General features: G+C 51.2%; 7 protein-coding genes across 7 annotated transcripts; 3 read left to right on the plus strand and 4 right to left on the minus strand.

Annotated features, from left to right (window-relative positions):
- Window positions 1-467: 467 nt before the first annotated feature.
- Window positions 468-2,615, plus strand: PpBr36_00811 (uncharacterized protein; the record flags this gene model as incomplete). Its single annotated transcript, XM_029888001.1, has 4 exons — window positions 468-806; window positions 903-1,239; window positions 1,335-1,742; window positions 1,846-2,615. The coding sequence occupies 4 exons, from the start codon at window positions 468-470 to the stop codon at window positions 2,613-2,615; spliced, it is 1,854 nt and encodes a 617-aa protein (XP_029752700.1).
- A 232-nt stretch (window positions 2,616-2,847) lies between these two features.
- On the plus strand, window positions 2,848-3,430 carry PpBr36_00812 (uncharacterized protein; the record flags this gene model as incomplete). Its single annotated transcript, XM_029888002.1, is given in 2 exon segments — window positions 2,848-2,886; window positions 2,906-3,430. The coding sequence occupies 2 exon segments, from the start codon at window positions 2,848-2,850 to the stop codon at window positions 3,428-3,430; spliced, it is 564 nt and encodes a 187-aa protein (XP_029752703.1).
- Window positions 2,864-4,030, minus strand: PpBr36_00813 (uncharacterized protein; the record flags this gene model as incomplete). The annotated part of the gene is made up of 1 exon (XM_029888003.1): window positions 2,864-4,030. The coding sequence occupies one exon, from the start codon at window positions 4,028-4,030 to the stop codon at window positions 2,864-2,866; it is 1,167 nt and encodes a 388-aa protein (XP_029752702.1).
- An 884-nt stretch (window positions 4,031-4,914) lies between these two features.
- On the plus strand, window positions 4,915-6,559 carry PpBr36_00814 (uncharacterized protein; the record flags this gene model as incomplete). Its single annotated transcript, XM_029888004.1, has 2 exons — window positions 4,915-4,994; window positions 5,146-6,559. 2 exons carry the CDS (start codon window positions 4,915-4,917, stop codon window positions 6,557-6,559), a joined length of 1,494 nt encoding a protein of 497 aa, XP_029752696.1.
- A 391-nt stretch (window positions 6,560-6,950) lies between these two features.
- On the minus strand, window positions 6,951-8,659 carry PpBr36_00815 (uncharacterized protein; the record flags this gene model as incomplete). Its single annotated transcript, XM_029888005.1, has 3 exons — window positions 6,951-7,718; window positions 7,796-8,254; window positions 8,342-8,659. The coding sequence occupies 3 exons, from the start codon at window positions 8,657-8,659 to the stop codon at window positions 6,951-6,953; spliced, it is 1,545 nt and encodes a 514-aa protein (XP_029752704.1).
- Window positions 8,660-11,585: 2,926 nt separating this feature from the next.
- Window positions 11,586-12,469, minus strand: PpBr36_00816 (uncharacterized protein; the record flags this gene model as incomplete). The annotated part of the gene is made up of 4 exons (XM_029888006.1): window positions 11,586-11,650; window positions 11,752-11,868; window positions 12,012-12,174; window positions 12,371-12,469. 4 exons carry the CDS (start codon window positions 12,467-12,469, stop codon window positions 11,586-11,588), a joined length of 444 nt encoding a protein of 147 aa, XP_029752706.1.
- A 696-nt stretch (window positions 12,470-13,165) lies between these two features.
- On the minus strand, window positions 13,166-14,045 carry PpBr36_00817 (uncharacterized protein; the record flags this gene model as incomplete). The annotated part of the gene is made up of 2 exons (XM_029888007.1): window positions 13,166-13,669; window positions 13,776-14,045. The coding sequence occupies 2 exons, from the start codon at window positions 14,043-14,045 to the stop codon at window positions 13,166-13,168; spliced, it is 774 nt and encodes a 257-aa protein (XP_029752705.1).
- Window positions 14,046-15,752: the final 1,707 nt, after the last annotated feature.

Here is a 15,752-nt window from a genome sequence, read left to right on the forward strand (position 1 = left end):
AAAAAAAAAAAAAAATAGAAATAGAAATAAAAATAAAAATAAAAATAAAAATGAAAAGCCTCAGCGCCTCAAGCCATCATACTGACCTCGAAAAGAAAATTCCCAACAGCCAGGTGGTGCTGATGAAGTTCCAACTTGGTCAGAGTCCACAACGTAGTCGCAGAAAATGGTTGGCTTCTCAATACTGCGAAACAATGAAACCAAAACAAGTCAGACGGGTATCATATCATGTTCCAAGCATCACTTATGTTCTAATTAGTATATGGCTTGCCCGTATATATCATTACCCCTATGGTAGCCTGCCTTTTAGTGCTCTTGAGGATCTTTGGGGGCCGCAATCCTTTCTCATCGGAAAAACAGAATCGAAAGAAATAAAGAATAATAAAACATACAAAAGAGGAAAGGGATCTCACCGTCTATGAGAACACACGTTGGAAGTCACTTCAACTCCAACGTATCGACCCAGCATGTCTTCCAAGCCTGCAGAACTCACCTTCCCCAAGGATCTAGACTCTACGTCTGATCTCACACAGGAGGCGGACTCTACATTTGATTTCACTGGGAAGCAGCTGATAGAAGGACGCACGTCGAACAGCAGCGAGTGGTCCAGCGCCAACTCCCGTCCTTCAGAATCTGAGAAGACGCCCGCGGACAACGACGATAACGTTTATCCCTCGAAAGGCAAGGCCATCGTCATCGTCATAGCTCTGAACCTCTCGGTGCTGCTGCTGGCTCTAGATCAGACCATCCTCGCCCCTGCCCTAGGCACCATCACCAGCGAGTTTGGAACCGTAAAGGATATCGGTGTAAGCAGCGAACTGTGCCAGAGCAAGTTTGAGAAACGCGCTCTTCTTCTTCTCTTGGATGCGCTGACACGGCCCTTGTGTGGCAATTCCAAATAGTGGTACGGAGCCGCCTATCTCGTCACCAGCTGCGCCCTCACTCTTCTGTACGGCCGACTGTACACCATCTTCAACATCAAATGGACCTTCCTGTCCAGCATTCTCATTTTTGAGCTCGGCTCCATGATCTGCGCCCTCGCACCCACTTCCAGCATCTTCATCTTGGGTCGAGCCGTCGCCGGCGCGGGATGTGGCGGCCTGTACTCGGGCACCGTGATCATCACGGGCTTCACTTTGGCGCTGCACCACAGGCCGGTGGCGTTTGGTATCACCGGCGCCATCTTTGGTATCGCGTGCGTTGCTGGGCCTTTGCTGGGCGGTCTCTTTACTGACCACTGTATGTTCTTGTCTTCCGTTCCAAGCAGAAAAGGGGCAAGGATGCGGTGGAAGTCTTGTTTTTTCGTGTCAAGTAACTGACAAGGGTTAAAATAGTAAACTGGCGCTGGTGTTTCTGGATCAACATCCCGATTGGTGCCCTTACCGTTCTCCCCGTCGTCTTCTTTGTCACTATAAACCGCGACAACAACCCTCAGCGCAAGAGGCTCATCGACCGGGTCAGGGAGATTGACATGTACGGCATCGCCGCTCTCTTCCCGACCATGGTGTGCTTCATCCTAGCCATTCAGTGGGGAGGAACCCAGTTTGCCTGGAACAGCGCCGAGGTCATTGGGCTCTTTGTCGCCACCGCCGTGCTGGGCGCAACCTTTGTCTGGGTCGAAATTCGCACGGGAGATGGCGGGATGCTGCCACCGAGGCTTTTTAAGAACCGAGATGTCGTGCTTGCCTTTGCATTCTCCGCGGCTTTCTCCGCAGGTTTCACGCCTTTGACCGTTTACACTTGTTAGCATTCTTTTCTTTTTTTTTTTTTTTTTTTTTTTTTTTTTCCGTCCGTTTGAACTCTTTCAGAGATTTCATGCTAACATTCCTCACCACTTTGTACTAGCCATTTACTTCCAAGCAATCTTTGGCGATAGAGCCGTCGACGCCGGCCTCAAGCTGCTCCCGGTGCTAATCTCCTCTGTGATCTCCAGCATCGTGTCCGGAGGAGCCACGAGTGCCATAGGGTACTACAACCCCATCGCGCTCATCGGCATGATCCTTTTCTCCATCGGCGCAGGCCTCACCACCACCTGGAGCCTGACCACCCCTATGGCGGCCTGGTTCGGATTCCAGGTCATCGCGGGCCTGGGGACGGGCATGGGGTTTCAGATCGCCGTGCTCGTCATTCAGAACGTCCTACCCGAGGAATGGATCCCCGTCGGCACCTCGGCCGTGCAGTTCTTCCAGAACCTGGGGGGCGCCATCTCCAGCGCCATCGCACAGAGCGCCTTCCAGAACGGCCTCGTCACCTCGGCCGCCAGCAGCGCGCCGTTTCTCCCGTCGACCCTGCTGCTGGACACGGGCGCCTCCAACATCCGCCAGACCCTGGGGAACCTTACGGCATCAGCGGATTTTGGGCCCCTGATTGCCAACGCCGGCGGATTCGGGAAGGTGTATGATGATTTGCGTTTTGCTTACTTGACTGGGTTGAAAAACACCTTCTATGTCGCTGTTGCTTGCGCTGTTGCTGGCTTTTGCATCGCGTGCGGATTCCGCTGGATCAATATGAAGGGCAGGCCTACAGATCCTTCGCCCGAAGACGGCCAAGTTGTGGTGCTGGCTGAAAGGGAAAAGGAGAAGTCTGCGACAGAGGAAGCCAATGCCAAGAGGTGAAAAATGCTTGCCCTCTCTGGACGCTGACCTCTTATCATGGTTCCTGTTTCCGTAGCATTTTCCCAAATATACTTTATCTGTCACCATCAAGCACGCAGACCTGTGCAAACTTGGTGAGCTCCTCAGATCGATTTGTTACATTTATGCTGGCTCAGTAACACTTACATATGTCACCCTCATCTGCACTCACCTCAGCAAGTTCGGTGGTAGGCCACACGAGCTAGTTAACTGCATGTGGTTGGTTGAGTCTACTGCGTATCATGCGGAGGCGGTACGTCCCATGCCCGCAGTTCTTGCGCTTCTCTCTTGCGCTTCCCACCTTGGCCCCTGTTCCCGCCGCCGCCAACAAACCTCGTGACCCACTCCCTGACCCGAGTCGTCTTTTGAAGCTGCGGATGGGCAGCCGGATCCCTCGCACAAGAAGCCAGCTCGGCAGCCGAGTAGCAGCCACCATCGTCGTTGACATCGAGCCGCCTCCTGTGCAGCAGGTGCACCTTGGTCACGGCCCTCCTCAAGCCCTGACCGTGCACCTTGCGCATAAATGTGTGGAGGGCGGCGTTGCGAAGCATGATGACGTCCTGGCGGCGAAGGTCCTCGAGCGGATTGCGAGCCATCGCTGGTGCCGCCGCACCCGGATCAAACCAGAAGGTAATGCTGAAACCCGACTTGGTCTCGTCGCCCACCACGACCTCAGCCAAGGTGCGCGTGCCGCCCCAGCGGGTGCGGACCTGGCGCTCCGGCTCAATGGAGATGACCCCAACGATGAGGTTGACCGTCATGGTCTGTGGGTGGATGCTCTCAATGTGGGCAGCTGAGGGGAGGTCGGCCAGGTCACTGACATGCGCGCCCGGGGCAAAGGCCGGCTGCAGCGGAGGCCGAGGGGAGAATTCGCCGCTGTGAGGCGCGGACAAGGACGACGTAGACGAGTCCGTGAGGAATGAGGACTGCTCTTGGCCTGAGGAGACGGCATCCAGTTCAGAGGAGGGTATGTCGTCATGCACCGCCAGCGACTTTTCGCAAAATTGCGAGAACAGCTGCCGTTGGCTGCCGTCGCTCTGGTCCGAGGCGGTAGAGCGGAATGAAGTTTCCGTGCTGTTTTGGTGGGTTATGTCCCCTGTGGTGAGGAAATCGGTGTCGTCTTGGCTCGAGTATCGCGGGGCCTGCCATGGATTGTCATAGCTTGGCCGTATGGCATCCCCTAGGGCCGTCGCCGCCTTGCGCCTGTTCAGTGGCAAGGATCTCCATACTGCATGTTCCAGCAGAGATATGGTTGTGTCATTCCCGGGAGGCGCCTCGTAAGACTGGCCAGCGAAACGGGCGATGGGTTCGATGAGATGGTTGAGCAGTAATGTTGATGTCCAGTCAAGACTGTCACTGGCTGGCGCTCCAGCAAATATCAGGACCTTTGCGGCCATTGCTCGAAGGTCTTGTCCTTGCAAATGGAGGCCTAAAACAAAACAGCCCAGCCGGTCTTTCCGATCAAAGAAAGAGAATAAAGTGAAACTCAAACAATTGGTGACAAAACCATGGCTGAGGCTCGCCGACTGTTATTTTTTCGTCACCGAGATGTAGCGATAGACGAGATGAGGGAACCCAATTGGTGCGGTAAACGAAGATTTGTGGTCTCTCAATCTCTAAAATCTGATGGATGTTGATAAAACGAGACCCGAATGGCCGAACTAGGATTGTTCGTCATGCTATGAAAGCTTCGTTTGAGATGAGACGAACATTGCCTGGAGTTGTAGCCATTTGAACAGATAACATTTCCGGCGTTTTTTTCCCTTGTTGATATGGCTCATCAGGTACTTACTTGGGCATCGCCGGCAGTTGTCAGGTACAAACAAGGCTCGCTGCATGTCCCGCACAATCCTAAGCGGGGTGGGGAAGAACGTCAGACAATGATCAGGGTCCTGGCCTGGACCCAATGATACTGCCAAACGGCAACCTCCGTCTCGAATACGGGGATTTATTTCAGCTGGGCTTGTTTACAGCTGCTCCCGCGAATCGTTTTTTTTTTCGGCATGTGCTCCTCAAGGCGACAAAAAAAAAAACATATACCTTTCCCCAATCTTATATTAAGGCGCTAGTGGAGATACATCTGTCTCTGTAAAAAGCCGTTGAATGCACGACAATGGAAGCCAGGAATAAGTAGTGGCTTGCTTACAGGAAGGACTCAATTTCACACCGCAATCGACTTGCCGATCTGGCTTCATTTGTTTTGCTGGTCTTTTGAATTTCTCTCTCTCTCTTTTTTTTTCTTCGTTTGTTCTTGTTCCTTGCCGACCAGCTTTTACCCCAAATGACCGCTCCCGTATCCGCCTCTTGGGGCGACGTTCCTAGCCGCGATCAACTTTTCGTACTTGTGACTGGAACAAACAGGTAAGAGACTTTAGCCTCACTAAATCAATCCTGCATGCATGCACGACTTTTTGATGCCCTGTGCACGCACTGTCGCCACCACTCGGCCACTCACTCACCACAAACAATCGAACGCCCTACTAACCCTCGTTTTCCCCTCCTATTTCCACAGCGGTGTCGGCACTGGTATCGCGCAGCGCCTGATCGACGAGTTCCTAGCCAAGCGCTCTCTCACCTCACACCTCATCCTCATCGTGACCACCCGAAGCAGGTCCAAGTCCCAGCAGACCATCGACATAATCCAAAAGCATGTTCGCAAGGCGGCCGAGGCGAAGAAGCTGAGGGCCCGCGCGGGGCCCTCGTATGATCCCGAATCCACAGTCTCGAGGATACACCTGGTCGGCATTCTGGTCGATCTGTGCAACCTGCGCAGCGTCTACGCTGCCGCCAACCTGCTCAAGGAAGGCGGCGCGCCCGCGGTCGGCAGCAACTGCCCATCGTCGGTGCGCGTCCCGCGCCTCGATTCGATAATCCTCAACGCGGGCTATGGTAACTGGACGAGCCTGAACTGGTGGAAACTCTTTGTGCAGTCGGTCACCAAGGGATTCCCCGTCGCCTTCACGTGGCCCAAGTTCAAGAACGCCGCCAAGGGCACCCTCGTGGATCCGCTCACCGGACGCATCCTGACTAAGGAGCAGGCAATCGCCGAGGGCCGGACCACGAGGGAGCTGCTCGGCGAGACCTTCACCGCCAACCTGTTTGGCCACTACATGCTCGCCCACGCGCTACTGCCGCTGCTCAGGCGGACCCCTGAGCAGCTCAGAGAGGAGGCCTTGAGCCCCGCCAGGATAATATGGCAGGGGAGCGTCACTCCCGGGCCCGACGACTTCTCCATGTCTGACCCGCAGGGCCTGCGCCACCACGACGCCTACAACTGCGTCAAGCGCCTCAACGACATACTCGTCTTCTCGTCGACGCTGCCCAAGCCCGAGCCCATCGCCACGGCATACCTCCTCGGCGATGATAACAAGGACGGCAGCAGCAACGATAAGCTGGTGGCGCCGCGCATGTACCTCACGCACCCAGGCATCACCAACACGTCCATCTTTGCCCTGCCGTGGCTGCTGAGCATGGCATGGGGCTTGGTGATGTACCTCACGCGCTGGGTCGGGTCGGTGTGGCACGTCGGGTCGCCCTACAACGCGGCCGTCACGCCCGTGTGGATCGCGCTCGAGGAGCAGGCCCGGCTCGACGAGATAGAGGCGCACCGCTGCAAGTGGGGGAGCGCCTGCTCGCGCTGGCGCGGTACCCTGGGGGCCAAGAAGACCGAGGTCCAGGGCTGGGGCTGGGACGGCCGCCTGGCCTCGGACCCCAATGGACGCCCCGCCGAGAGCGAGAAGGGCTTCCTGTCCAGAGAGTTGGGCAGGCACTGGCAGTCGGTCGAGCTAACGCAGGATGCGCTCAACGAGTTTGAGGAGCTGGGCGCCGAGTGCTGGCGCGAGATGGAGAGGTTGAGGATCGAGTGGGAGGAGAGGCTCGGAGTCAGGCCCGCTGCCAACGGGGACAAGGTGGCAATGGCTGCCTAAAGCAGTAATTCGATGAGTGTACGGGGTTCTATTCTTCATTGGGACTGTTGACAAAAAAAAAAAAAAATCAACGGTGCGATGGATCTTGATCCTTGAGAGTGAGCGGGGTATGCTTAGGCGCCTGCGCTGTCCAATTATTGTAGTTTCTTTTGCAACTTTATTATCATTATTATTTTTCTATTTCTTTTGCAGCTTTTTGAACATAGTAATCCTAATTTTGTACAAAGAAAACGAAAGGTTCGGGGCATTGCCATGGTTATCGCAAGGGATAAGAACAGACGCATGATGTTGAAAACCGTGGGTTTTTGTTTTTTTTTTCAAACTCTAAATCCCCAAAGGCCAAAATACAAATAGTGCGGCTATAACAACAAACTGAGGACCCGCCACCAAATCACGCTGTCGTGTCCGCTTGCCTCGTCCGAACGTCGGACGCAACTCTCCTCAGCCTGACATTCTCACCTCTCCCAAACAAACCCAGACACAAGGGCGGGATGGCACCGACCAGGGCGACGACTGCCTGGAATATCAACATGCGCTTCATGTTACCCGCCGGGTTCCCTTCGGGTCCCTCCTTGAGAGCGTCACCGATCAGGATGAAGCAGCCACCGAGCAGCTGACCGCCGGCCCAGGCAAAGGTGGAAGTGACCTCGGGGCTGATGGGGTGCGTGAACTCGACGAGCAGCTCGAGGGCGACGGGGAGCAGGGCGAAGGAGGTGGCGCCCAGGATGGCGAGGACGACGTACGGGCCGGCGATTCCGCCTTCGGATCGCGTCTCGGGCATCCAGATGAAGACGAGGTAGGACAGGGCGATGAAGGGGATGAAGATCTTGATGCTCAGCACAAATGCCTTGGTGCGGTCGATGATGGGACTCGAGATGGCGGCCGCGACCAGGCCGACGACGATGAGCACCGCGGCGCCGATCCCCGACTCGTCCTCGGAGTAGCCGTGTGGCACCATCATCTGGGCCAGGAGGGACGATATGGCGTCGAACAATCCGACGTAGACGGCGAACGGTATCAGAATCATCCAAGCCTCTGGGGAGCGCGAGACGATGCGCAGCGAAGAGATCAGCCCCTCCTTGGGCGTTTCGCTCGAGGCTGCAACGGGCGTCGGGGGTGCGGCCGGGATGAAGAAACCGGTGATCGAAAACACGGTCGCCTTCAGGCGGTGTTTGGTGATTTCCCCAGTCAGCTCAAGTAATCCATCCGGGGCCCAACGTGAGGGGGGAGACTTACAATGATGGAAACCCAGAGAAGCATGTTCGGCACGTCCTCTGGTGCTTCGACCATGAACGGAATGAGCAAGCTACCCAAAGCAGCGCCAAAGGCGTTGGCAAGCGACATGAGGGCGGTCGCAGCCACGCGGCCCCTGTCGGTGAACCAGAGGTCCGAGTAGCGGGCCGGCGAGGCCAGGACAAGAGCCTGTGCCATGGCGCATAGGATTTGACCAAACATGACGATGCCGTACGAGCCAGAAGAAGCGCGGGATCCGCCGTAGCGAATCCAGTTCCCCGCGAGGACGAGTGCGGACGCTGCGAATATGGCAGGCTTGGGTCCGTGGCGAAGGGTGTAGATTACCACCGGCGCAGATGCTGCGATGCATAGCAATGCTGCTGTACTGTACCAGTTTATTTCGGTCTCGGTGACCTGAAAGTAGGCTGCTGAGCTTGCTGGGACGGGCGCAAAGGTGAGCCACTGAGGTCGTGGAGTGTACTGCTGTTAGTACCGCGCTCCAAGCACCACCAGATGCTCTCATGTCATGGATACCAGACACCAACTTACATCCCAGCTGGTAATGATATTCAAGAGCGTCAACTGGATGACACCGAACCACCTGCGCTTGTAAACCTTGTAGAAAACGGTTGTTCCGTCTGGGGCCGTTGTAGGACGACCATCGTGGATTGCTGCGCCGATACTGATGCGAGACCGCGTAAACCCTCCCTCATGGTTATCTGCATGATCTCGAAGCTCAGCAGAATCTGGCTCTGTGATACGCGACTGGGACTCTTGCAACCTGCCGCCATCTGAATCCTTGAACTTGTTCCAACCATCGACTTGCTGACTGGGCTCAATGTTTGTCTCCTTGTCGATGCTAGACATGTTTGCGACAGCCACCGCTTGTGAATTGGCACTGTGGCGGGCAGTTTAGTGACTGTGGCGCGACGGTGTTCCTGGCACTAAAACCCCAGGGCACTCTCTATGTACTTCTATGTCGTTGGCGTGGAGAGAGATCGTGTGTTATTGACAATAAATGCCGGGGTCGCGCGATGGAAATCCGGGGGTTTGATCTCGCTGCCTGCGATCGGGGAAATTGGACCCCGTCAACCAGTGAAATGGGTCTTGGGAGCTTCTTGAAAAGGAGTCTGGAACCAAAGTCACATTCCTCTCCCTTCAAGGCGTGGAATTGTTCTAGGTGCTGGGAGGGAACAAAAAAAAAAAAAAAAAAAAAAAAAAAAAAAAAAAAAAAAAAAAAAAAAAAAAAAAAAAAAAAAAAAAAAAAAAAAAAAAAAAAAAAAAAAAAAAAAAAAAAAAAAAAAAAAAAAAAAAAAAAAAAAAAAAAAAAAAAAAAAAAAAAAAAAAAAAAAAAAAAAAAAAAAAAAAAAAAAAAAAAAAAAAAAAAAAAAAAAAAAAAAAAAAAAAAAAAAAAAAAAAAAAAAAAAAAAAAAAAAAAAAAAAAAAAAAAAAAAAAAAAAAAAAAAAAAAAAAAAAAAAAAAAAAAAAAAAAAAAAAAAAAAAAAAAAAAAAAAAAAAAAAAAAAAAAAAAAAAAAAAAAAAAAAAAAAAAAAAAAAAAAAAAAAAAAAAAAAAAAAAAAAAAAAAAAAAAAAAAAAAAAAAAAAAAAAAAAAAAAAAAAAAAAAAAAAAAAAAAAAAAAAAAAAAAAAAAAAAAAAAAAAAAAAAAAAAAAAAAAAAAAAAAAAAAAAAAAAAAAAAAAAAAAAAAAAAAAAAAAAAAAAAAAAAAAAAAAAAAAAAAAAAAAAAAAAAAAGGAAATCTAGCAAATCGTTCAGATTGTTCAGCTTGCCAGAGGATAAAACCTGGGATGAGACCGCATATGCTTTGACAGATATGATTACGGCGCACCCGGAAGCAAAAGCAAAGACTTGAGTCGAAATTCTGCTGCTGCGGACCATAACGGACTGCAGCAATTTGTCACAAAATTTTGATGCCACCGAAAGTCGACCCTTGGGCAGGGAATCAGTCTTGAGTACCTAGGCTTCGACTCTAGGTCAGCTCAGGAGTCGTGTTCACGGACAACAGACTACGCCTTGAGTGAGGAAGAACAAAAAAAATCATGATGGCGGTGTCTCGCTCGCAATTGGCAGGACCATGACCAACAAAGGTTTATTAAAACCTGCCGCATATGTTCATCCCATCCTTTTCTTTTTCTCCTTGGCAAAGAGAGGAACGAAAACCTGCTATTATGAGGTAGGATCGAGACAGGGCTACGGCTTGGTGTAGAGTTTGTTAGATACAATCCGGCCACGCTTCTCGCGACAACTAAAGAGTCTCATCCGCAGAATACCGGAGGGGAAAGGATATCGATAGTATTGGAAAGCATCATCCATAGCTGGAGCGTCCAGCCGGCGTCGCATTCCCGCAATCACTTTGGCCAGAGAGTGGACCAAGCATTGCAATTCACCGTGAAGTTACTCAGCGTGGAGTAGTCAATGTTAGGATAAACACATACTGGCAGCCAACTCTTAGCAAGCCGAGTTGCTGACGGTGACCAAACATTCGGTATGTAGGGTTGACAAATTTTTGTATCTGTGTGAAGAAAGAACAGCTACTTTGTCCAGAGAAACTCACAAAACCCAGGGTGACTTGACAGAAGAAGCGGGTAGCTTAGACTCTCCTTTTGAACCATGGTTGACCGAGAGCAAATCCTACCTTGAAGCTTGACTGGCGAAAAGCATAACCCAAATAGGCAATGGATCTAGAAGACGAACATCGAGGCCCTCGGCGCAATACAATACTCCCATCGCCCCGAAACCCGGCCGGGGAGCTACTAAAGGAATATTTCGGTGTAATGGAGATGGTACTTGACGAGCTTTAAGCAATCGACAGGCATGTCCGGGACAGTTTATACCAAGATGCCGTACTTGCGACCGAACGTTCGTGAGGCCGATAACGTGCGCTGCAAAGGAGGCGGGCAAACGAGGGGCTCACTGTTATAGAAAGTCAGTTCATCGATCTCACACTCTCTAACCAATACATCACTTACTGCCACTTCTTTTGCTATCAAATACTCCCTAGCAGCCACTGAGTCCCGCCAGCATAGCTCTACATGTGTCATGTATGCGCGCAGCCTTCATATATGAAGTGCCAAAAAAAAAAAAAAAACAAAAAAAAAAAAAAAAAGATTCAGGTCTGATTTGCATAAGCCCTGGAGCGCACAAGCATATCAAGTCGCTACTTTTCGGCCATTTCTTACGTCAACAATGCATAGTCCAAATGCGCAAGTCAAGGCCCCAACCATTGCGATGTGAGAGCCACATCCCCGGGTGGGAATTTGATGCTTCTTGTCATGGGAATGACGCCGAGAAAGAAGAGAGGCCTAGAAGTGTCGACCTGACATACCTCAAGTATTATTCTGCAGACATATCTCGTTGAAATTAGGTGCGCTCACAAAAAACCTTATAGCTCGCTCTATCTGCCTTGGAGCAAAAACACATGTATTCTTAATCTAAGGTCCAATACAGCAGTCGTAGTGTCCACATGTAAGAGTCTAAAAAGTCTTTGATATGATGCAGGGTAGCTGGTCTATGGTACACAGGAACATGGCTAGATCACCCTCCTCGTCCCCAAACCGGCGACGTATAATAAAATAACCAGTAGTACTTGGTGAAGAAAATGGATCAGATTTTCTTTTATCGCACTTCAATTGCCTCCTCCGTTTCATTGGTGGCCACACTTCCCCACGATAAGAGGTGCCGCGAGCTTGTCATGCCTCTGGGTTGTTGTTTTTTATGTTGATACATTTCTGCAAGTCGACGTCGGCGGCCAAAAGCTCGTAACAGCTGTACTTCTTATTTGAGGACAGACCACAGCTTTGGGGCGGCGCACTGGGTGGCGCAGTGGGCGAGGTGGAAGACTGAGGGTTTTTGCAGGGGGATGTCAGCAACTGGTGTACAAACAACCAATCTCCAATAGGACATGTAACAAGACTAGTGACTAAAAGCTGGGAATACTCACACTCCTCAACGCAGTCCTCCTTCTCGTCAGAGTCGCTCGGCGTCGCGTTGGTAACCCTCTCAACGCACTCGTCGTAGTGGTGCTTGGCCGGGGCGCACTGCTTGGAGTTCTTGCACTCTGTTTGGAGTCCGAGTTAGCATCTTGGTTGTATAGTGTGACGTGTCGCCGGCATGACACGTAGAGTCTCTGTAGCTCTCGATGAGAGCCGCGTCTAAGCCAAAGGGAGATACTGCAGATGTGGGATCGTTATAGGTACTAACCCTCCTCAAACTTGTCCTTGGGGTCAACGGTCTCCTCCTCCTCTTCCTCTTCTTCTTCCTCCTCCTCTTCTTCTTCCTCCTTCTCCTCCTCCTTCTCCTCCTCGGCAGCAGGCTCCTCCTTGGACTCCTCCTTAGCTGCGGGCTCCTCGGTGGACTCTTCCTTCTATCAGCGCAAAAGTCACGGTTAGCTTGGTTCGATGCATAGCAGCTCGTGTAGCTTGCTCCAAGAATGAGCTCATTCCGCCACAAACGATCCCAAAAAAAGGCTTTGCACGCCGCAATCAACCTCTTTGGGAAACTCGTGAAGCTTGTACGGTCCGGGTCGCGTGATGGAATCGATGAACAGATGGTTTATTTACCTCAGCCTCCTTCTCCTCGGCAGGAGGAGCCTCGGCCTCGGCCTCACCCCATGGCTTGGCGGCCTCGTATAGATCACCTATCGTGTCCCAGAAACCCATTTTGATCGAGTGTTGATTATAACCTTCCGGTTGTGTTGGGTCGGTCTTTTGCGAGAATTCGTGGTTGCGGTGCGTGCTTTGAGAAGCGGAACCAGGTCGGTTGTCGGGTCTTTGGAGCTCTGGAAAATCGTCAATGGGAATGGATCGAGAATCTGTCAATTGGCCGTCGTTGATTGGCTACAGGCTCAAAGACGGGTGGCCCGGCCAATCCCGAGGGTCACGTGAGTGCAAGATGTGCTTGTTGTCAGCAAGGACCAGCTTTTAGCCGATTTTTCTTTGCGACTATGGCGCTATACAACGCCAGGAAAATTGGCCGCCTCTGTAGGAATTTTGTGGATCATTGTTTTGAACCTGGCGTATACTTCTTTCCGAATCTCTTCAAGAGGTCTCATGCCGTTTCCAAACTCTCAATATTACGCCGACACAGCATCACCCAAAGCATGCTGTGGCAGTTCAACAAAGCCCATATCCCCAGAATTCACACTCAGTCTAGAGCAACGTAGATGGATCAAAAGGCAAAGTCCTTGTGGTAACATAACCGGCATCATGGTATTGTAGGCAATCTAAATATACAAACAAAACAGGGGTGTTCCAGCAACGCTCATCATCCAACTTTTCATTGGCGCGTAAAATCATTCATCATCCTGAATATCTCGTAGTTCAATGGAAAAAAGAAAAAAAGACAAAAAAAAAAGCTCAATGCCTCTCCGCCTGATCCCTTCCTGCCTCCTCCATTCGGTTCCCTAGTGCCTGGGCCTGGGCTTCCTCATAACCTGGCGGAGGCTCGTCAGGCTGTAGCTGTGTTGATATCGTCCGCGAAGGTTGAGGAGGAGCGGCCAGACCTGAAGATTGTGTACTTGACGTGGGTGGATTGCTCGGTGACTCTTCGTACTGCGGCAGGTCCTCATCCACGGCGATCACCTGGCCCGTCTCGGCCCGGATATCCTGCGCGTGCTGGAGGCGATCTCTGATCGTCTGGTACGCCTCCCTAAAGTCGCTCCAGCCGCCGTCCTTGAACGTCAACTTGATTTCAAGACGCGGCAAGCCTTGTGGTACATTGCCGCCCGTTACAGGCCTCACCAGCCCGGTCCAGTAAGATGCGCTGAACCAACCGGATCCAATGTGCGTGTCCTCAAAGTTGAGTATGGGCGCTGAAAAGGATTTGAACTCGGGTGTTGGTGTGGCTGGTAGGTATATAACCTTTTTTTTTTATTTCTTGTAGTGTGAGCAATCTCGCAGCAACCAAATAGATTGAGAAAAAACACAACAATTCATAGGCATAAACATCAGATATCAATAATCATACCCTCCCAGTTGTGATATACACTGTTCCACTGTCACTCTTGATATCGAACGCAGGCGCATTGGCAAGCGAGCTTGGCCTCGACAGTTCCAGTGATATCCTTGACGTTTGCTTGTGGATGATTTTCTCGTGTGGCAACTTGACAATGTCTCCCTCGCGGGACAACATCACCCAGCTGACGGCATCGTTAGTGTGGGTCTCATCGTAATGACGGCGTATATTGTTGGCAGCCCAACATGGACGAATATGAAAAGAATGGCCATCGTAGTCCATGGTAGCAAGCCCAGAATCTAAGCTACCTGGGCGACAGTGGGGGCTAAGAGGTGGTGGAGCAGGGTCGGACAACAGGGAAAAAAAAAAAAAATAGAAGAAAAAAAAATAATCGATGGCCAGAGGAGGAGCAGCGCCACAACCGCGTGGCAGGTCACCCAAGGCTGGGGTAGACACGCAAGGTGAGGTAGGTCGAGAGGTGAGGCAGGTAGGTGGGTAAGGAAGGGTGTTAGGTAGGTATGGTATGTAGGCAGGCCCGTAGTGAGATGTAGCGCTTGTCTAGACCATCTCTACTGTACAGTAGGTTATGTATGGTACGTGGTGGAGTTGTTTCTCCGCAGCAAAGAAAAAACACGAAACGAAGGGGAGGAGAAGGCTGGACATGACAAAGAGCGCACCAACCTACTTTATTGACATGGCGAAGGGTGATAACGGGTTGGTTGGTGGTTGTGATGGATGAAGAAAAGCCAGCCGGCCGGCCGGGGGTGCGGGCTGAGATCCAATGTGAGGGTCTGGTTCCCAATCGGCGGTTGTCCCCTCTATTTTGGCATGGGCCCAGGGTACATGACCGGGCCAAACAGGCAGATCAAGGTCGCCCCGTTCTGGCAATGGTTTTATTTGCTCGTTGAAACCGACAGTTTCATGTACCGGTAGCCTACTTGTCAAATATATGGAGTGATTAATGTAGCCCAGGTAGGTAGTATTTCATGACAAGGCATAGTTTTGGGGAAAGAATCAGAATGGACTTTTGGTAGTGGCCAAATGGGCATGTTTTGATACAGACATGTTGCGAGTGGGGGTGTGCCCACTAAAAAGGCAGGCAATTAGTTCCAGTAATGACACCTTAAGAGTTGGTTGCATTAGTTAAGATATGTAGCCTGCCTGACCAAAGAGAGAAGAGAGAAAAAAAAAAGCCCCGCGCCTAGGTTTCACAGGATCAGACAAGTCAGCCAGATTATGACCTTGGCAAAGATTATATATATAATCCGGCTGGATTTTCCCTGCCATGCAGATCCAAGTACAGAAGAAATCCCTTTCTACTACTGTAGCTACAAGAACTTGTTGTACGATTGCCAACTGTGTACCGCCGCGCCAAGAAAACAATTTTTTTGACAGAGACTGATAAACTATGTCCGAGTTCGACGGGTTACGGATGATATGATGATGCTTGCGGGGCATTCGGCGGGGCTAAATGCGCACCTACAGCGGTTGTAGATCGCAACGGTTACTACCTCGCAACGGACAAAAGTGTTACTCTTGCCCAACGGCTTTCTGGCGAAAGGCTCATTCCGCCAGATCCATCACTGCATTGATCGATCTTGTGCTGGATCCGTTTCGCGGTCACACTTCTGGGTCTCCCTTGCTAGTCAAAACAGGAACTCCCTTTCGGTGTTTGCTGGTGGATATCTAGATCCTTTGCTACAGTAGTACTGTCCCGCCAGAAACGGTCCGTAGTGTTTAGCAGGGTCCGCTATCCGCCTCCGCACACACCTAATAACTCTTAGTACTGAAAGGTATCAGGCCTTGCAGGTACACAGTACTGTACCGTACCTTAACTGGCGGCCACGGGCAATGTGATTGACCGATGGGGCAACAATCGTCGTCAGCCATAAGGTACTTGCCTCTTTGGGTCTCGACCTCGCTCCTATCTCACCAGAATGAGCAATGGAGGGTTTGCGTACACAAATCCACATCAGGGTGACGGAGTCA

This window comes from Pyricularia pennisetigena, chromosome 2, assembly GCF_004337985.1.
Source record: "Pyricularia pennisetigena strain Br36 chromosome 2, whole genome shotgun sequence".
NCBI lineage: Eukaryota > Fungi > Ascomycota > Sordariomycetes > Magnaporthales > Pyriculariaceae > Pyricularia > Pyricularia pennisetigena.